Source organism: Alosa alosa, chromosome 1 (assembly GCF_017589495.1).
Source record: "Alosa alosa isolate M-15738 ecotype Scorff River chromosome 1, AALO_Geno_1.1, whole genome shotgun sequence".
In the NCBI taxonomy this organism is placed as follows: Eukaryota; Metazoa; Chordata; class Actinopteri; order Clupeiformes; family Clupeidae; genus Alosa; species Alosa alosa.
The window spans coordinates 18,823,440-18,841,896 of record NC_063189.1 but is presented as its reverse complement, the minus strand read 5'-3'; the positions used below and the strand labels follow the sequence as shown (position 1 = coordinate 18,841,896).

The 18,457-nt window shown below is 40.1% G+C and overlaps 1 protein-coding gene across 3 annotated transcripts; it reads left to right on the top strand.

Moving 5' to 3' along the window:
* Nucleotides 1-304: 304 nt before the first annotated feature.
* LOC125301548 lies at nucleotides 305-17,664 on the top strand. Of its 3 annotated transcripts, none has more exons than XM_048254069.1 (10): nucleotides 305-386; nucleotides 1,283-1,594; nucleotides 1,759-2,013; nucleotides 3,198-3,323; nucleotides 3,411-3,442; nucleotides 3,633-3,731; nucleotides 3,887-3,970; nucleotides 9,042-9,345; nucleotides 9,444-9,519; nucleotides 17,097-17,664. In XM_048254069.1, the coding sequence occupies exons 1-10, from the start codon at nucleotides 332-334 to the stop codon at nucleotides 17,152-17,154; spliced, it is 1,401 nt and encodes a 466-aa protein (XP_048110026.1). In that variant the 5' UTR covers nucleotides 305-331; the 3' UTR covers nucleotides 17,155-17,664. The 3 variants fall into 3 exon arrangements, with proteins under 3 accessions (XP_048110026.1, XP_048110046.1, XP_048110037.1); XM_048254089.1 differs by having other exon boundaries at nucleotides 9,439-9,519; nucleotides 17,097-17,176; XM_048254080.1 differs by lacking the exon at nucleotides 9,444-9,519.
* Nucleotides 17,665-18,457: the final 793 nt, after the last annotated feature.

The following is an 18,457-nucleotide window of genomic DNA, read 5'->3' as shown; positions in this document are numbered from 1 at the left end:
GATAATTGAGCTCAGGTCTCTGCCTCTCAAGGTGGTGTTAGCTGGGCCATTCTCTCAAGGTGGTGTTAGCTGGGCCATTCTCTCTGCAGATTCCGTGTTTGAGACTCTGTTCCTGTATGGGATGACACGTGGTTGACTTTGTTCCTCCCAGTAATGAAATGTGTCTGGCGTCTCTCTGCTGTGCTGTGCTATTTCTAGTCAAGGGCCCCATTTGACCACAGCTAGCATCTCTTTCTCACATACTATAGTAGGTCATGACATTTCCTGTTAGTTTCAGTATAATGTTTCCTGTTTTAGAATGAAACACACTTGTTGTTTCTCACACAGTAAAATGGAGATGCATATCTCTACTTTGCAATTTCTTGTGATCTACATCCTACAGACAGGTTAGTTGTTCTAATACCTACAGACAGGTTAGTTGTTCTAATATCTACATCCTGCAGACAGTAGTTGTTCTAATATCTACATATATAGACAGGTTAGTTGTTCTAATACATCCTACAAACAGGTTAGTTGTTCTAATATCTACATCCTCCAGACAGGTTAGTTGTTCTAATACATCATACAGACAGGTTAGTTGTTCTAATATCTACATCCTACAGACAGGTTAGTTGTTGTAATATCTACAGTACATCCTGCAGAGAGATTAATTGTTCTAATTATCTGGACTTGTTTGGATTTGACTGTTCCTACATCTATGATGCTCTGCAGACCTTGTCAACTTGAATAATTTTTAGAGAATAGATGTCCATTTCTGCATGGAATTATCAAACAGTGCTCGTAATCTAGTGCTTTTTATACCCCCTATACCGGGGTGGCAGACTTATATAGGCAGCGGTCTACATGAAGTAGAAGAGGTACACAGTAGTGTGACTTTGTACTGCATATGATAACAGTATTTCATCTGTCAACTATTTTCTCTCTTTGATGTTGTTCATAAGTGTAACTAAGTAATAGAAAGTAGAGACCACAATCCACAACCAAAATTGTATTCAAAGGGCCAAATTACAGCATTACAGGCCATGAAAAACAAAAATAGACAATCACGCCTAGCTCATCACCAGTGTCTCAATTTCGACGGCCAAAACATGTGTATTGAAGTTGTGCTAGCTAATGTTACAGTTCAGCTGACTAATATGACATTTCCCACAATGCATATTCAGAATGCCATGCATGCACTGCAAAGAATGACCTTTTCAGCTGCACTTGCCCTATCAACAGTTTTCAGTACACCACTGCTTATGTTTAATTGGAGCTGAACACAACCTCTGTCTCTTCACAGCTGGGTCTCCTGTGTCCTCTATGTTCAGACCAACTGGAGGATCTGTCACACTGGAGTTCCAGCAACACCAGCAGCTGGAGAGGGAGAGTATAGATATCATACAGTGGCACTTAGGCCAAGTTAAAATAATGAAATATGTACCTCACAAAGACACTCTTATAGTATTCACCCATAAAGGCAGAGTAGAGTTTAATAATGAGACCTTCTCTCTGGAGCTGAAGAACCTGCAGAAGAATGACAGTGGACTCTACAGAGGAGAGATCAGTGCTGGAGAGACAGAAGTTAAAGCTGGGATCAGACTCTCTGTTCTGGGTGAGTGTGACTGATGCTGTGTTAAACTTTAAAAAAAGATCAGCTTTGATCAGATCAATTTTATCCAGCTCTATCATAAGGCACAATGCGTGTGTGTGTGTTTGTGTGTGTGTGTGTGAGTGTGTGTGTGTGTGTGTGTGTGTGTGTGTGTGTGTGTGTTTCAGATCCAGTGGAGGCTCCTATCATGTTTGTTGTCTCCAGCAGTGACTCCTCTAACATGACCGTGATCTGTAGAGGTCGTGACCTCTCTCTGACCTCCACCTGTAAGAGCAGCAGCTGCTCTCCGGAGGGAGAAGCCTCCACTGACTCCACCCTCACCCTCTCTGTCAGAGGAGGTGTTGTCATCTGTAACTATAGCAACCCAGTCAGCTGGAAACTTGCTACCTTGGAAATGAAACCTCTGTGTTCAAGTGATGCAGGTAAGAAAGAGATGTTTAGAAGACATTATCTGGAGCAGTGAGCTGAACACAGAACAGAGTTGTTCAGTTCAAAATACATTTTAGTTTGTCCATTAAGTTGATTGCTCAAAACAATGTGAAAGTTTTGAGACAACAGAATGATTTGAAATAAGCGTTCTTCCCACTGCATATTTGTAAGAGTGATTATGTGATTATAACAATGATCATGATGAGGAGGAAGAAAGAAGAAGAGGATGTTGTGTATCAGGGCTGGAGAAAATGAAATCAGGATTTATTTATTACAATGAAAAGCACACTAGTCACAATGAAATAACACAAATGATAATAATTATTAGGGCTGTCAAAATAACTGATTAATTTCGATTAATTAATTTGAGAAAAAATAACTGATTAAAAAAATTAGTGCAGATTAATCGATTCCGTATGACCTTTGACCCCGAGCCGTTCTATTCAGTAAAAATTAGACTGTAAAATGAAGGAGAGAGAAGAAAACGTGCTGTCTGGATCATTGATTGGAACATTTACTTTTAAAAAATGGCCTGATGGTGTTGATAAAAATAAAGTGTTGAAAATAAAGTCCTCTGCAATGTCTGCAGCAAGGAATTTGCATATCACCGGAGTTTATCAACTCTATAGTCGCAAATCAATGCAAAGAAATAAGTGTTGACATTGAGGGGAGTGTTAATGTATTTTCATTATGTCCCCTACTGTAGGTTATATCTGTAGCCTGAAATGCCTTGTATGTGAAAAAAAACTTCTTCCCAAAGCACTGTTGAATTTATTTCCTCAGCATATTAGGTCATATCATAGATTATTATGGTCATTATTTGAACAGTGAAAATAATAATAAAAGAGTTTTTGAACTTTAATGTCACTAATGCTGATTAATCAATGATTCATTTGAATTTAAATATTCAAAATACTTTCACAGCAAAAATGATATATGCGATTAATTTAGATTAATTAATCACAGAGTATGTAATTAATTAGATTATTTTTTTAATCGATTGACAGCCCTAATAATTATAGTTAAAATAAATTATTCTCATTAAATCATAATGAGAATAATATTTCTAATAATATAAATACGTAAAGTAGTGTGTATATGTACAGTGTGTGTATAGCAATTGTGCAGAGTGATGAAGGCAATGACATTTCTATTCCCTTCCCTTCTACACCCTCAGAAACTCCCTCCATAACTATGAATGTGATCCCTGTGATCATAGCTATTGCTATAGTGTTCGTTGCTGGTGCTGCTATATTTGTGTATCGACAAAGGAGCCGAGGTGGTGCAACAGGAACAGCAACAGGTAAAGAGACATTTCTAGGCATTTGTAGCATCACACAACCTTCATTGGGGTTCTGAAAGAGAAGTGATAATCATCATGTACTTACAGGTCCAATTCAAGCAGAATACGCTGAGGATATGGTGAGTAGACTGTTCTCCTCCCTCATCTTCTCATGGCCACAAATATGAAATTATATTTCTAAGATAGGAATCCGGACAAAGACCTGCTCTCAGTGCATTAGATTTGTGAATGAGACCTAGTGTCTGTTGTTGTAACTCTCTGTCAGTAATTGGACTTACAATGCTGGTGTGTCTCTGTGTCTGTCTGTAGCCGTCTTCATCTCCAGGGTCTGCTGATCCAGTAGCCTCCACATACAACAGTGTGCAGGATAGACAGCCAGATACAGCTGAGGAGAGTCCCTATGCTGAGGTGAGTGATTAGGAAAAACTCTATATATACCGGTAGACAGGTCTGCATCAATATAATGGATCATGTTGATAACTCAATGTTGAATATGCTTGTACTTTAATGAGGCTCTCTGCCTCCTTATATCCCCATGCAACCCTGTCTTCATCTGCCTGCAGATCTGTTTGAAAACCCTTCATGTAGACAGATCCTCTCGGGATCCACTCAAAAACCCTAGCAGCAATGGAGGACTCATTCCTCAGGTAAACATTTGCAAATAAAAGTAAAGTGACTGGCATTTAGGAGACACTTTATCCAAAGCAACGAAAATTTGCAAAGGCAGGTTTGGGATTTGATAGCATATTTTTACTACCATATTTCTCTTAAGACTCAGTCAGGACGATGGAATATCAGGATCCAGGCTTTTATTCTTTTCAATGAGGGGCCAGTGCCCCTCAAGGGAGAGATGCATGTTTGTATCACCCCATCATGGGTTTCACCAGTATTCTCTAACTATACAAAGGTTGATACTAACTTATGTTACAAACAAAAGAAGGAGTGACCTCTAGTATGAATATGCAATATAAAGGTGTGGTGTGTGGGGATGTGGTCCCTTGTTGTTGTGTCATCAGGCCATGTCAGCTTTATTATTCTTTAATTAAGCTTCAAAGGCCTGGCCACATATTGTTTTAGCACCCCAACTTGCTCATGGCCAAATGGTGACAATATGACGTCTGCTCCCCCCATCCTTGCTCCCTAGTGTATACAATAGAGAGTCACACCTGAGGATAAGCCAAAATGTCCCAAGACAGTGCCTACTGAATTCTAATCATTCAAGGATAAACAATGGATACACTGCATACAGACCAAAGACACACACAGGGTACACATGGATACAAAAATCACATGACCAATCAATCAAATGACCATAAGAAGTACACAGTATGTACATTTACAGAAATTGTTCTGATTCACAACACTTTCAGATTCAAACCCTGGTCAACCCATGGTCAACCTGCATCATTTAGAGTAATGTATTTACTAGCTGTGGTGTACAGTAGTCTACATGATACGCAGGGCTATGCAGTATACCCACTTAAAATGCATCACCATCTCAGTATACCCACTTAAAAGAGGCAAGGATGGGTATTAGCATTTGGGGTTGATCACAGTATACCAACTACAGCTAACTAGACTACTGTACATCGATAGACTTCATCTCAGTATACCCACTACAGCTAACTAGATTACATCATAGCTAACTAGACTTCATCTCAGTATATCCACTACAGCTAACTAGTTTTCATACATTGTTTCACCCTTGATTTGGTATCATTTTTACACTTTTAGAAATGCCTTACCTAGGAGGCTATGTTTGGGCATTAATATCTTGAAAACTATTAGCCCAAACTTAGTAGATTGGAAGACAGGCATGTTCTCGGTATGATTAGACCGTTAAAAGTTTATAGCCTACTGCCAGTGTTGGGATGGATACTTTCAAAACGAATTCTGTTACAGAATACATGCCCAAAAATGTAATTTGTAACATATTCCATTACGTTACTCAATCTGAGTAATGTATTCTGAATATTTGGATTACTTCTGCATTGCATTGCATTTTTATAAGTATAGGAATGCGGCCATCAAATTCTGATTACTAAACAGGCCTATTCTGGTGTGTTCTTCTGTTCCAAATGGCTGAATGTGTTAGACCCACATAGGAGAATGTAAAGTCAACTAGAAATGCAATGCCAGAGGAATTACAATAGTGGATGGAAAGCTGCTGGCTTAATGTTGGTGGGGAGATTCCTGAAAACATTGAATCACTTAATCTTTGAGTTTATACAAACCCTCGTACCAAAAAACCTTGTGTGTCAGGCGTTCTTGAGATATCACACTTAAGGTGGGTTTGACCTTGACATTTGACTTCATCATTGAGTCCATACAAATGTTCACAGCAAATTTAAAGCATGTATGTCAAGCCATTCTGAAGTTGTGACACAAGCATGAAAGCTGGCATTTGGAAAATGTAGTTCAGAGAAAGCCTAATTGTATGCAATGCAATAGGCTACCTGCAAAACGGGGCTTTCAGTTGGTGTGGATGACTGCTCGTTCTGCACCCAGATAAAAATTAGTCATTGAATCTATGTTAAATCAATATTACTTTGTCAACATTAAATTATTGAATCAACATTGCATTGCAACATTGATTCTACATCACTCTTGCGCCCTTCATTAATAATGAAGCAATGTTGAAATTCTAACTACAGATCAAGATTTCAATGGTATTTCAACTAAAATGAATATTGAAACAATGTTGAAATTACAACCAAACTAAAGATCAACGTGATTTCAATGGTATTTCAATTGATATTAAACCTCAGTAAACCACTAATAATCTGTCAAAATATTGGGAAATTCATTTCCTGCTTTATCTACAGCCAGGATCAATTTGGCTAGGCCTAGGTATGTCTGGTTTAGGCTACACAAGCTTGCATAAATAACCATTGACAACTTATCAGTTTGAAAAGCAAGTGCATTTATTCACTCTTCTTCATCTAGAAATTCATGTGTGCTCTGCTTTCCTGCCTTCCATTCAGTATAGTATCCATAGCCGTTGCAGTCAGCCTGATCCTCCACCATCCAGTAGCAGAGTGAAGCGGCACCTAACAGAAATAGAAGGGAGAAAAAAAGAGACAGTTGTTAGTTTGTTGTTCAGTTGAACATATTTATCTAACAGCAAAGCCTATAATCAAGTCAAACTAGCTAGAGTTAAACTTAACGTTAACATCCTCTCTAGACGTAGCAGCTATGAGTTTATTGCTAAGCGATGACAGGTATAACCAGCTTGCTTGCTTACTTGTCTAGCCGAGTCATTAAAAATAGATGTCACATACGCATTTCAAATTAATTGTAACTTACATTGGGTGTGGTAGGAAAACGTCCGTTTCGTCGTAGTTTGTTGGACAAAGGAGACACCAAGAACGTAAACTTTCTTGAAGAGAATTGAGCAGTGTGAAAGCAGTGTGGTTCAAAAGCGATTTATTACAGGATGTGTAGGACTAGTTTAGGGAGTGCCAGATTGTATGCAGGTGGACCCTTTTACTCATTACTCATTACTTTACGACCCTTCTAAATGAGCCCCCTTTGTGATGTCAAAGAGAGAAAAATATGTTTTTTAACATTTTAAATCCCCTATTTCTCAAAAAGTATAAACTTTTCAAAAAATCGGAAATGATAACTCTCTTGTCCAATTCCAGACCCACAGAATGGTTATTTCAACATGTCTGTACGTTAAGCGGTTAGAGCCGCATTCATTTTTGAAAAGGTAAAAAGAAAAGGTTATAAGAAGAAGAAGCCAAGATTCCATCCACTATAACTAAGCTACCTGATACAACTATAAAATAGCAAGGTGACCAGTAAAACTACAGCAGGCAACTAGGCTAATTAAAACAAACAAAAAAATTAGGCTACTTTAAGGGCGTAGCCAGAAATTATAATTAAAGTGTGCCTGTGAGATTTTAGGTGGCATCAACCCAGTACAAGTGAGGGGCGCATATGACAGGTGGGACGCAAATGACCTGCAAATGTAAACCTATACTGTATATCAGAGCTCTCAAAATTAACGTGATCGCGTAATGACAATCAAAAACTGCATGTTAAAATATGCTACTTGCAAGAATAATTCTTCAGAGGCTGCACCATAATTCATTTTAAAACGTAAATGTATATCTAATTAGAAAAAAAAATAAGCCATAACGCTATTTTAAGTTAGAATGAAAAACTCAGAATGCAGTGCCTATTTTAGAGATGGGTTTTATTGTAGGTCTAAATCAACACGTGAACTAGGCTTTGTTTATTGATTAGCAAACTGTGTAACCGATTGGCCGAAGTAGCCTAAGCTATTAATCCTTGGGAAAATATCCTTTGAACAGACATCAGGAACCACGATCAGTGAGGAACAGGAGTTACCTCCACTGCTTACATTTTATACCAATACATTTTCATTCTTGTCCCTGAGGCAAAACAATGATTTTGACTGTTTCTACGGTAGGCTACAACATTACTCTGGAAATACAGAGTTATCGCGAGAGCACAATGGAATTGTCTCTGCGAGACACTCTGGCAAAGAGCAATGATGCACGTTACTTTTACCCCAATATTCCGGGAAACCATCTAAACTGATGAAGGCAGCGCTGCAACGTTGGAGGACAGCACACATTGGTCGTAGTGTTATCCAATTGCGTCAAAGTCCAAAATAATTCAGAGTAAACATGGTCTAGTGTTATCCAATTGTGTGCAGTGAGATTTTTAAATGCATGCTTGTTGCCGCCCCTTGAGTTGGGCCATTACATTATTCTTTGCCAGACCCTTAATCTTTCTAGATTATCAGGGTCTGGATTTTCCAGGCTAGTACAACATTGGCACTTTGTACACTTTCACATAGATTTTCAAGTTCCTACTAGTTACCCCACATTTCATTTTGGTCCTTTGAAAATTACTGAAAAACACAACCTCCACTTGTTTAATCCTTAAAAATGTTCAAGCCCATTATATGTGGAGAGCTCAAATATTGGATAACCATAATACAATATAAGAAAAAAATAATTATTGATACCAAATGCATTTAAAACCTTTATACTACCAACGTCACTCTTTTTGTACTTTTTGTCCAAATCTAGGGCCTTGTAGTAAATTAGTGAGAATGCTGTGCAAACTTTTAATGGTTCAGTCATACTGAGAACATGTTTGTATTCCACTCTACAAAATTTGGGCTGCCTATAAATTATACTTTTCATTACATTAATGGCAAAACATTGCTTCCCAGATAATGTGATTTTCAGACTGTAAAACTGAAGTAATTTCAAGGTCTGAAAATCACATGGGATTTGAACAGAAATTATATACAGGACTTGATTTTGGGACCCATTCTTGATATAGACAAGGTTGAACAAATTCTGAGACAGTGCAGCAACAACCTTATCGGATTTGATACAGAATGACCCTATTCTCATTCGGATAAGACTTGTGAGAGAACATGGGCTGTGATGTTGATGAGTTACTAGGGGACAGGATACACTCATTTGATAACAAGTCTATTTTTATCACAGAATCTTCTGTTAAAATGCAGTGTGTGCAGCATATTTTTCATGCCTAAAACCATTCCCCTTACATTTGTGTTAGTGCAGGTGTACCGAATGCATGCAATGGATGGGGGGACTTTGTCAGCTGTGTTCCTGCAGAATTGCATTGGATTATTAATATAAGCCAGGATTTGCCTTTAGCTTGCTTGATTGAATACCCTCCAGATGTATTCTGTATGTTTGTGTGCAGACAGCTTCAGCTGTGTCCAGCCAAATTGGAGGATCTGTCACACTGGAGTTCCAGCAACACCAGCAGCTGGAGAGGGAGAGTATAGATATCATACAGTGGCACTTAGGCCAAGTTAAAATAATGAAATATGTACCTCACAAAGACACTCTTATAGTATTCACCCATAAAGGCAGAGTAGAGTTTAATAATGAGACCTTCTCTCTGGAGCTGAAGAACCTGCAGAAGAATGACAGTGGACTCTACAGAGGAGAGATCAGTGCTGGAGAGACAGAAGTTCAGACTGAGATCAGACTCTCTGTTCTGGGTGAGTGTGACTGATGCTGTATTTAATATAAAACGTTCATTTGGTTATAATAACAAATATTGCATTTGGTTACTTTTACTTTATCGCCCGGAGAGAAGAAATACTGTTTTCTGATTGGCTGGTGCGGGAGGCTATTAATTCTGAAAAACAGGACACCTACTGTATGAAGATCTGGTAAAAAAGTTTAATCACCATTTCATATCAATGCTTGTGAATGGTAACTCAATCATTACATTACATTACATTACATTACATTTGGCTGACGCTTTTTAACCAAAGCGACTAACAACATGGTAAACAGTAAGTTTTTAGAACAATTCTCACAATTTTAGGACAGTTTAAAAAAAACATTAGAGTACAGTAAGAATAAGTGCGTCGGTGAGTGCTGTTTTTAGCAGTTACTTGTCAGTTTAAAACGGCTGGTGAGTGCTAGGATCAGTAAGACTTGTTGTAAGTGTTGCTATGAGGAGTAGATGTTCTCTAAAGAGCTGGGTCTTCAGGAGTTTTTGAAAGTGGAAAAGGATGTCCCTGCCCTTGTAGGAACTGGCAGTGTGTTCCACCAACGAGGAACAACAGATGAGAAAAGTTTGGATTGGCTTGAAGGCGTGCACGGGTGGTAGAGCTAGACGTCGTTCGATCAGAGGAGCGCAGCGGTCTGGAGGTAGTGTAAGTCTGTAAGAGGGCATTCAAGTAGGTGGGAGCAGAACCGAGACTACTTTGTGAGGCAAGCGTTAGAGACTTGAATTTGATGCAGGCCATAGGTAGCCAGTGTAGCTGGATGAGCAGCGGGGGTAACATGTGCCCTTTTGGGTTGGTTGTAGACCAGGCGCGCCGCCCAGCGTTCTGGATCATCTGAAGTGGTTTCACTGCGCAGGCTGGGAGACCTGTCAGGAGGGCATTGCAGTAGTCGAGTCATTGAGATGACTATTGCCTGAACCAGAAGTTGGGTAGCATCTTGAGTCAAGTAAGTCCTGATTTTCCGTATGTTGTAGAGTCTTGAAACGGCATGACCGGGCGACTGAGGCAACATGATCTGAGAAGTTTAGTTGGTTGTCGAGAACAACTCCTAGATTTCTTGCAGTCCTGGTCGGTTGAAACAGACAGGGAGTCAAATTTGATGTTGATGTCGTGGTGTATGGTAGGTTTAGCTGGGATGACCAGCAGTTCAGTCTTTGAGAGGTTCAGCTGGAGGTGGTGTGCCTTCATCCATGTAGCTATGTCTGAAAGGCAATCTGAGATCCGTGCTGAAACCAGGGGGTCGTCAGGTGGAAAGGACAGATAGAGCTGTGTGTCGTCTGCATAGCAGTGGTATGAGAAGCCGTGCGAACGGATAATCTGTCCCAAGGAGGTGGTGTAGATAGCAAAGAGGAGGGGGCCCAGCACTGAGCCCTGGGGGACCCCTGTGGTGAGATGGTGAGGTGCGGATAGCTGACCAAGCCATGATACGTTAAACGAGCGTCCTGTGAGGTAGGATTCAAACCAAATTCAATCATCTTCAACTTAACACTTCAAAGACCAAGGAGATGGTGGTGGATTTCCGCAGGTCTAAGCCCACTCTGCTACCAGTCCACATTGATGGGGTCAATGTGGAGGTGGTTAGCACCTACAAGTATCTGGGTCTCCACATGGACAATAAACTGGACTGGTCAGCCAACACTGATGCACTCTACAAGAAAGGGCAGAGCAGGCTGTACTTCCTGAGGAGGCTGCGGTCCTTCAATGTGTGGAGTAAGCTCCTCAGGATGTTCTACCAGTCTGTTGTTGCCAGCGTCCTCTTCTATGCAGTAGTATGCTGGGGAGGAAGCACAAGGAAGAAGGATGTGGGGCGAATTGACAGGCTGGTAAGGAAAGCTGGCTCTGTAGTGGGAGCTGAACTGGAGTGCATCACTTCACTATCTGACAAAAGGACCCTGAACAAACTGATCAACATCTTGGACAATGAGTGTCACCCTTGAATTTCCCCTGGGGATCAATAAAGTATCTATCTATCTATCTATCTATCTATCTACCCCACTCCACAGCACTATTGTTAAGCAGAAGGGCCTGATCAGCTGGAGACTTCGCTCACTGCCTTGCACAACTGACAGACTGAGAAAGTCATTTGTCCCCAGGGCCATTGAACTATTCAATGCCTCACTTAAGGGAAGAGGAGAGATAGACTTCTCTGCATAGTCTGTCTGCCTCTTCACCCCCTCCATGTTTGGTACTGTCTGTCCACTAGCCACTTGTACCACTGTCTTTATGCCTCACTGTTTGCGTGCTATATTAGCACATGAGCTATATGCATCCCCCCTCCCCCCCTCCATGCCACAGCCGAACTGTGGCCACACTTATACATTTTCTTAAATAGTTAAATATATAGACATCAGAGGTGGAAAGTAACGAAATACATTTACTCATTTTACTGTATTGAGTAGTGTTTTTGTGTATTTCGTATTTTTTAAGTAGTTTTTCAAATTAGTACTTTTATTTTTACTTGATTACGTTTTGAGTGAAGTATTGTACTTCGCTACATCACAAATCTACGGAGCCCTCCGGGTGACATGGGGAAAAAAAACATGGGTTAAAAAAAAAAAGTCATGGGAAAAAAATGAAGAAGAAAAAAAAAACGATGTACTTTTGCGAGATCTCGCAAAACTTTTTTTCTACTTTTGGAACTTGCTGGGCTTCCTGCTTGACCCCAATAGGCCCACAAACCACTACCGCCAGATGGCAATCATATCATGACACTATGATTGCTCGATCACTGTTGCGTTTTGTGGGTTTTCTGGACACATTACATTACATAGGCCTATGACACGGGAGGGAGAGGGAGACACCTGCGTGCAGACACGCACACACAGGCGCGTAGCAAGCGTGGGGGATGTGGGTGTTATAACGTACACAATTTTGCTGGAACACGATTCTATCCCCCACACTTTTTGTCAGATTAAATTGAAAGTAAAATATGGAAATAAACGCTCCCGTAAAGAGTTGGAACCGTATCTATAACTCACACACAGAGACACAAATAGGTCTGTTGATTTGATTGAACGGTCATCCAGCCAATCACATCAATTTAGGTGAAGAACCAGAGCCGCTCTGATCAAATTCAAAGTGTGAGTCTTTCAAGGCTATGCTGCTGCTTGGGTCTGCATTGTAACGTCTGCAGTGAGCATATTTCAGATAGAATTGAAATGATAATTGTTATCGCATTATGCTAATTTAGTCAACCAAAATTCACTGTCTGACTGACAGTTTTTGTCACAATGCAGGGAGTCAAAGTGAAAGCGGGGTGCATGCACCAAGGCACCTGTTTCTGCAGGAAAACCTTTGGCTACTGTTCTCAGAGCATTATGCTTTCTCTGCCTATGATCTGCAGCTTTTCTCAAACTATGGGCCTCCTCAACAATTAACCTACTACTGCTCCACGTAGCCGCGAAATTAAGTTATGCCCGGTGCTTCACACGTCTGCTCATTTGCAGCTTACTTATTCATTTGGTGTCATCAACTATATAGACATAGCCCAGTCAGCACACATACAGTACGTCTCCAAGACGCTTGGAAAGGAACAGCTCAATTACATCGCGTTCCATTTAGAACGTCTTATTTGATCTGATCTTACAAACGGCGGCGTCAAGACACATTTGAGTTCTAGGCTACATCGGAGATAGAACGCTTGATCGCTCATGCAATGTGTGCGTCCCTTGCTGCATAATGCAAACATAATGCATTTGAGTTCTAGGCTACATCGGAGATAGAACGCTTGATCGCTCATGCAATGTGTGCGTCCCTGCAACAAGTGAAACTGGAGGTAACGTGGGCTAGAAGCAACAATAGTTTAAACAACAACGTAAACAACGATCAATGGAAAAATGCATAGAAACTGCTAATCATAATCTTTAAATTGACATTAATTAAGCTGGCTATATGCAACACAATTTATTTATATTCCCTTTGCATATGTTTGGGTAGACTTCAAACGTTTTTGAATTTGAGCTTACAGTTCTGTGTCCTTTACATTTATTTAATAGGTATTAGTGATACCTCGAAATTAGGCTGCTGTCTGTTTATTGTAGCCTGCTAACCCATATGCCCAAAACATAATTTCTGAAATGATTTCTTGATTTATAACATGAGATATGTCTCCATGTAGGGTAGTGTCAAATAGTGAAGTGATAGCAGGTAGCATGTAGGCCTACATGTCACATGACCCACACATATGACGGGCGCTGCTTCTTCTGTCCCTCCCAAACTGCATTAAAATGGTGTTTTTAGCAATCAGAATTTCCATTTTTTATTCGGGGGAGAAACTCCCGGACACCAATATAGTCCGCACCCCTCTTAGAAAATACTTACAACGTCCCTGTAGGGAGTTATTTATAATTTGGCCAGTGTTTCATTTTCCTATCCCACAACCCCCACACTTTTAAAAAGCTTGATACGCCTCTGACACACACACACAACATACAGGAACATCACAATGCAACTAAGCTCGGCGCTACAATTATGATCAAAGGCCTATGCAATTATTGACAGAATTTAACGGACCTTTGTTCCTCCCGGTTCGCTCGTTCGGCCCTCTGATATGATTGCCATCTGGCGGTAGTGGTTTGTGGGCCTATTGGGGTCAAGTAGGAAGCCCAGCACGTTCTAAAAGTAGAAAAACGCTTTTGCGAGATCCATAAAAGTACATGGCAAAAGTTTTTTTTCTTCTTCGTGTTTTTTTCCCACATGACTTTTTTTTTTTTTTTAACCCATGTTTTTTTCTCCCCCATGTCACCCGGGGGGCTCCGTACAAATCCCATGCATTACTGAGTAAAAAAAAAAAGTTAAGACTAACGACAACCGAAAGGAAGGGGGGAAATTGGGCCCGGAACCACTAGATCAGCATGTAGCATAGGGCATGAATACAAGTCTTTCTGAAAGAGATGGAGATGGAAGTGGATCACGAGATAGCCTACCTCAGATTACCTGTGTAACCGAGGAAAGTGTATTGTCCGCTCTTTCAATGGGTTGCCTCAGTTCTATTGCGGAGATATTCAAGCAGTTTAACACCATGGGATTTCGTGTTTTAACGTGTGTGCTCACCTTTCTTTGGAAAGAAGTTTATTAGCATCTGTTTCCCCTCATTTTCATCTTTCTTTTTCTCGTTTTTGCCTTTGTTTTTTGGTAATCCGACTTGGTTTTCTTGGAGAAAGACATTGTACCAGCAGCACAACAATTAGCTGTCCACTACTAGCGATGCTCAACTACGTAAACAAAATGAGATATCAGTCGTTGTGCAGGCGGACCAAACCATTTTGCGCTTTAGCAAGGGAGAGTGAGAGTGACCTTAAGACCTTGTCAAACTCATATTAGGTAGTGGGCCGGATTTGTTGAAATGAAACCTCGTGGGGGGCTGTCATTGTCATGGTCATTATAATTTTTCTGCTCTTTCTCTCTTGAAATGCCCTACTTCCATGTTAGTTTTTCTGCTAATCCTTGCTGAGGATGGTTTGTAGTGCTAGGTTTAATCAATTTGTCATATCATAGAAATATTGCTTATAACACATTGTTGAAGACAACTGGATGTGAATTTCTTTGTTTTTTCTAATTTTCCCGTCCTACCAAAAACATCTGGGGTATGAAACCTGCTGGCGGGCCTGATGTTTGACACTTCTGCCTTATACAGTCTTCACTATTTTTTTGTATACAAAATTTATTACGACATTCATTTTGACATTTAATTTGGAAATTAATATATCCAGGTAAAATAAGATATACTCCAGACTTTTCAAGGGCCTTCTCCTCCATAGGGGCCCTGTAATCAGTCCCAGTTTTCCCACAGTCCGAGGCCCTTGGATCTGCTGAACTCCTTTACAAATAGAGTTTCTCTCTGAAACTCAACCTGGGCCTGCCTGCCTCAGATGCCTGTGAGCAGCTTTTCAGTTGTGCTGGATTACTGTTCACTGCAAAGTGAGCAAGGATGAGCACAACTCATTTTGAAAATCAACTGCTGCTCAAACTTAAAGGAGAACTCCGGCGATTTTTCACATACTGTAGATCTCCATTTCAGCAGCTAGTAGCTAAGGTAGCCAGGCAGCTGCAGCGCTACACTCTGGGGGGCATGAACATGGGGGCTCACGAACATGCCCCCAGAATGTAGCGCCGCGGTAGCTGCCTGGCTACTTTAGCTGCTGGCTGCAGCCACTAGAGCTGGGTAAAACCGATTTTTTTGTTTTTTTTGCCCCCCCCAAAAAAAAAGTAACTAAGTAACTTTTACTTAAAGTACATTTTAAATGAACTACTTTTTACTTTTACTTGAGTACATTTTCAGATGGATAATGTAACTTGTACTTGAGTAATATTTCATGAAAGTATTGGTACTTTTACTTGAGTACAATATTTTAGTACTTTTTCCACCTCTGATAGACATATAGACTTTACTTTACTTTATTTCTGCATTGTTGCACTGTTGACTTACTCATTTGTACCATCACCATGACCACTATCACCATTGCACTACCACCATGACACTCATTCACACAGAGCACCTTAGAGCACCTTACCATACCTTACTATGCACAGAGAATCACAGGCTCAGTCCCTGCCTCAGTCATTGCAAGCGCCTCTGATTTATTAATCACCACTATGTGGATACTGTTTTTAGAATTGATTTAGATTAAGTGTTAGTATAATTTGTATTTTTGTAATTTGTATTTTAGTATATTTTTATATATTGTATTAAGTGTTAGTATAATTTGTATTTTAGTATATTTAGCATATTCTTTATCTTCTACTGTCCTTACTGCTTAGTTGTGTTTTTATATTATATACTTTAATTACTATTTCTGCTGTTAAAGAATGTGTTTGTGTTGTATGTATGCTGCTGAGACCTTGAATTTCCCCTGGGGATCAATAAAGTATCTATCTATCTATCTATCTATCTATCTATCTATCTATCTATAACAGCCATAGTAGGACGACGGTTGAGCCTGGAGGCAGGCTTCGCAACAAAGCTAACTGTCCAATGCTATCGCTGTTATAGGGCCAAAGAAAGTTGTAAAACAAGCACGGAACTGCGTGTTTCCTTTGCATGCTATAAAGGCATGACTAATGCCTATAGTGGCAACCGGGTGATAAGTGGAATAACGGCCTTCGAGGTATCCTGTTATACGGAATTAATGGAGTTGGGCTCCGCTGCGCATCGGGGAGTTCTTTGCCTTCCGCCCTTGTCCATTAATTCAATATAACAGGACACCTCGGCGGCCGTTATCCCTTAAATCTTCAACAAACATGTCTTCAACAAACATGTAAAGTTTCAAGAAGCGTTCTCTCCCATGTGGTGTTTGTGTGTGTGTAACAGCATTTTTCAGTAACATTTTAAAATAACTACTTTGTTGACTGTTGTAGAAATTTTGCATTTTGAAATTTGCTTGCTAACATAGGTTGTTGGAATATACTGTGTCTAATCATCGGTAACTTTTACAAAACAGGCAAAGGCCAAACAAATAACATTTGTATCTAAACACAGCAGTCTGTTTGGTACTTCAACTAGCATTAGGTGTTGTGCTACGCAAAGACGCGAGACACACCACTGGAAAGGTTCACTACAGTGTACAGACAACAGCTATGGTGACAAGTTGACACAAAACCATACATCAGCCTTGTTGACTCCTGTAATGTGTAGGGTGGCCTGTAGGGGGCAGAATTCTCTGAATCTCTCTCTCTCCAGTTGGTAATGCCCCATCACACCAAATGCTAATGTGTTTCTTTATGTCTCTTTGCAGCCTCCACCATCTGCTCCATGCAGGATCCCCCTCAGCCAGACTCATGCCTCTATGCTAAAGTGAGGAAGAGTTGAGACCACAGCTGATCTATTAATCATTTTTTTTACTTACTATTTGAGAGAAATACAAGACGGCAACATTGTCCTCTGGACGCAGCGGTAGTTTGGTCTGTGAATCATACACACAGTAGGGCCAAGAATGTCTCTGTCTGGACAAGACTATTTTATCACAATAGTCCAGCTCCAGGTGTCCACTATGCCGAACCCCGTGTTCAACCCTGGACAGCACGTGACCCACACTCTCCTCCCACATGACTGTACTCCACTGAAAACTGCATCAACTGCAATAAATTAGTAGTTTTACAATGTATCAGTTTTGGTTATGTTGCATATTGCTTTAATATGAAATCAGGTCACTTTACATGATGAACCAGTAAAATATGAAATATTTTCTAGAAATAACTATATTAGAGAATAAAAGGTAAATAGCCTGTAATTCATTATTGTGAGTTATCGTTGTATAGTGAATGGATGTTTTTTGTGCTTTGCAAATAAACAAGATAACTGAACACTGGCATGTTGCGTTATTCATGCATTTTGGTTTATTGGATGTTGCATTAATGCAGATAACATTTGGTCCGTGTGCCCGATTTTCAAAAATGAGATACTGCTGTAATCTTTTTGACAAACTGCACCTAATCAAACCCACTCTTGCAGTTCCTCGGAAATGCAATTCTAGTTTACTCTGCAGGTCTGTCAGGAACAAGGGCGTAGGTTTGGTCTCAGCTTTGGTGGGGTCACATCCCCAACTCCTGTTGTCACGATATCAACATTATTGTTTCAATACCAATAGCAAGTAAAAAATCTCGAATTTGATACTTTTGGCCGTCTTTTCGATACTTTTGTCGTCCTTTTATGATTTTTAAAAAAAAAATGATTTGGTTTGGGGGCCCCCACCACCTTGACGCCATGAATAGTATTGAATATTGTGTGTCTCACGGTTTTAGGCTAGTGGAAAATAGTTTTGCATAGTGCAAGGATATGTAGATTCAATTCATCATGTTTGCTATGTCATTAGATAAAATTAATGTTCAAATAAACAAGTCAAAGTCAAAGAAAATCTTTCTGGGATGAGATCATAGATGAGATAAGTGTCTCGCGATGTTCATTTCTATGAGTATGGAAATGTACCATAGTTTATGTTTTGTTATGATAACTTATACCGCACTCGCTCACTTTTCTGCCAGTGTCACCACAAAGTGAAGTAGGCCTAGGCTATGCTTTGACGCTGTTGTGCATGTCAGATAAACCCCTTCGGTTTCAGCCAATCAAATGACAGTGTTTCTTTTACTGTCATCCTGG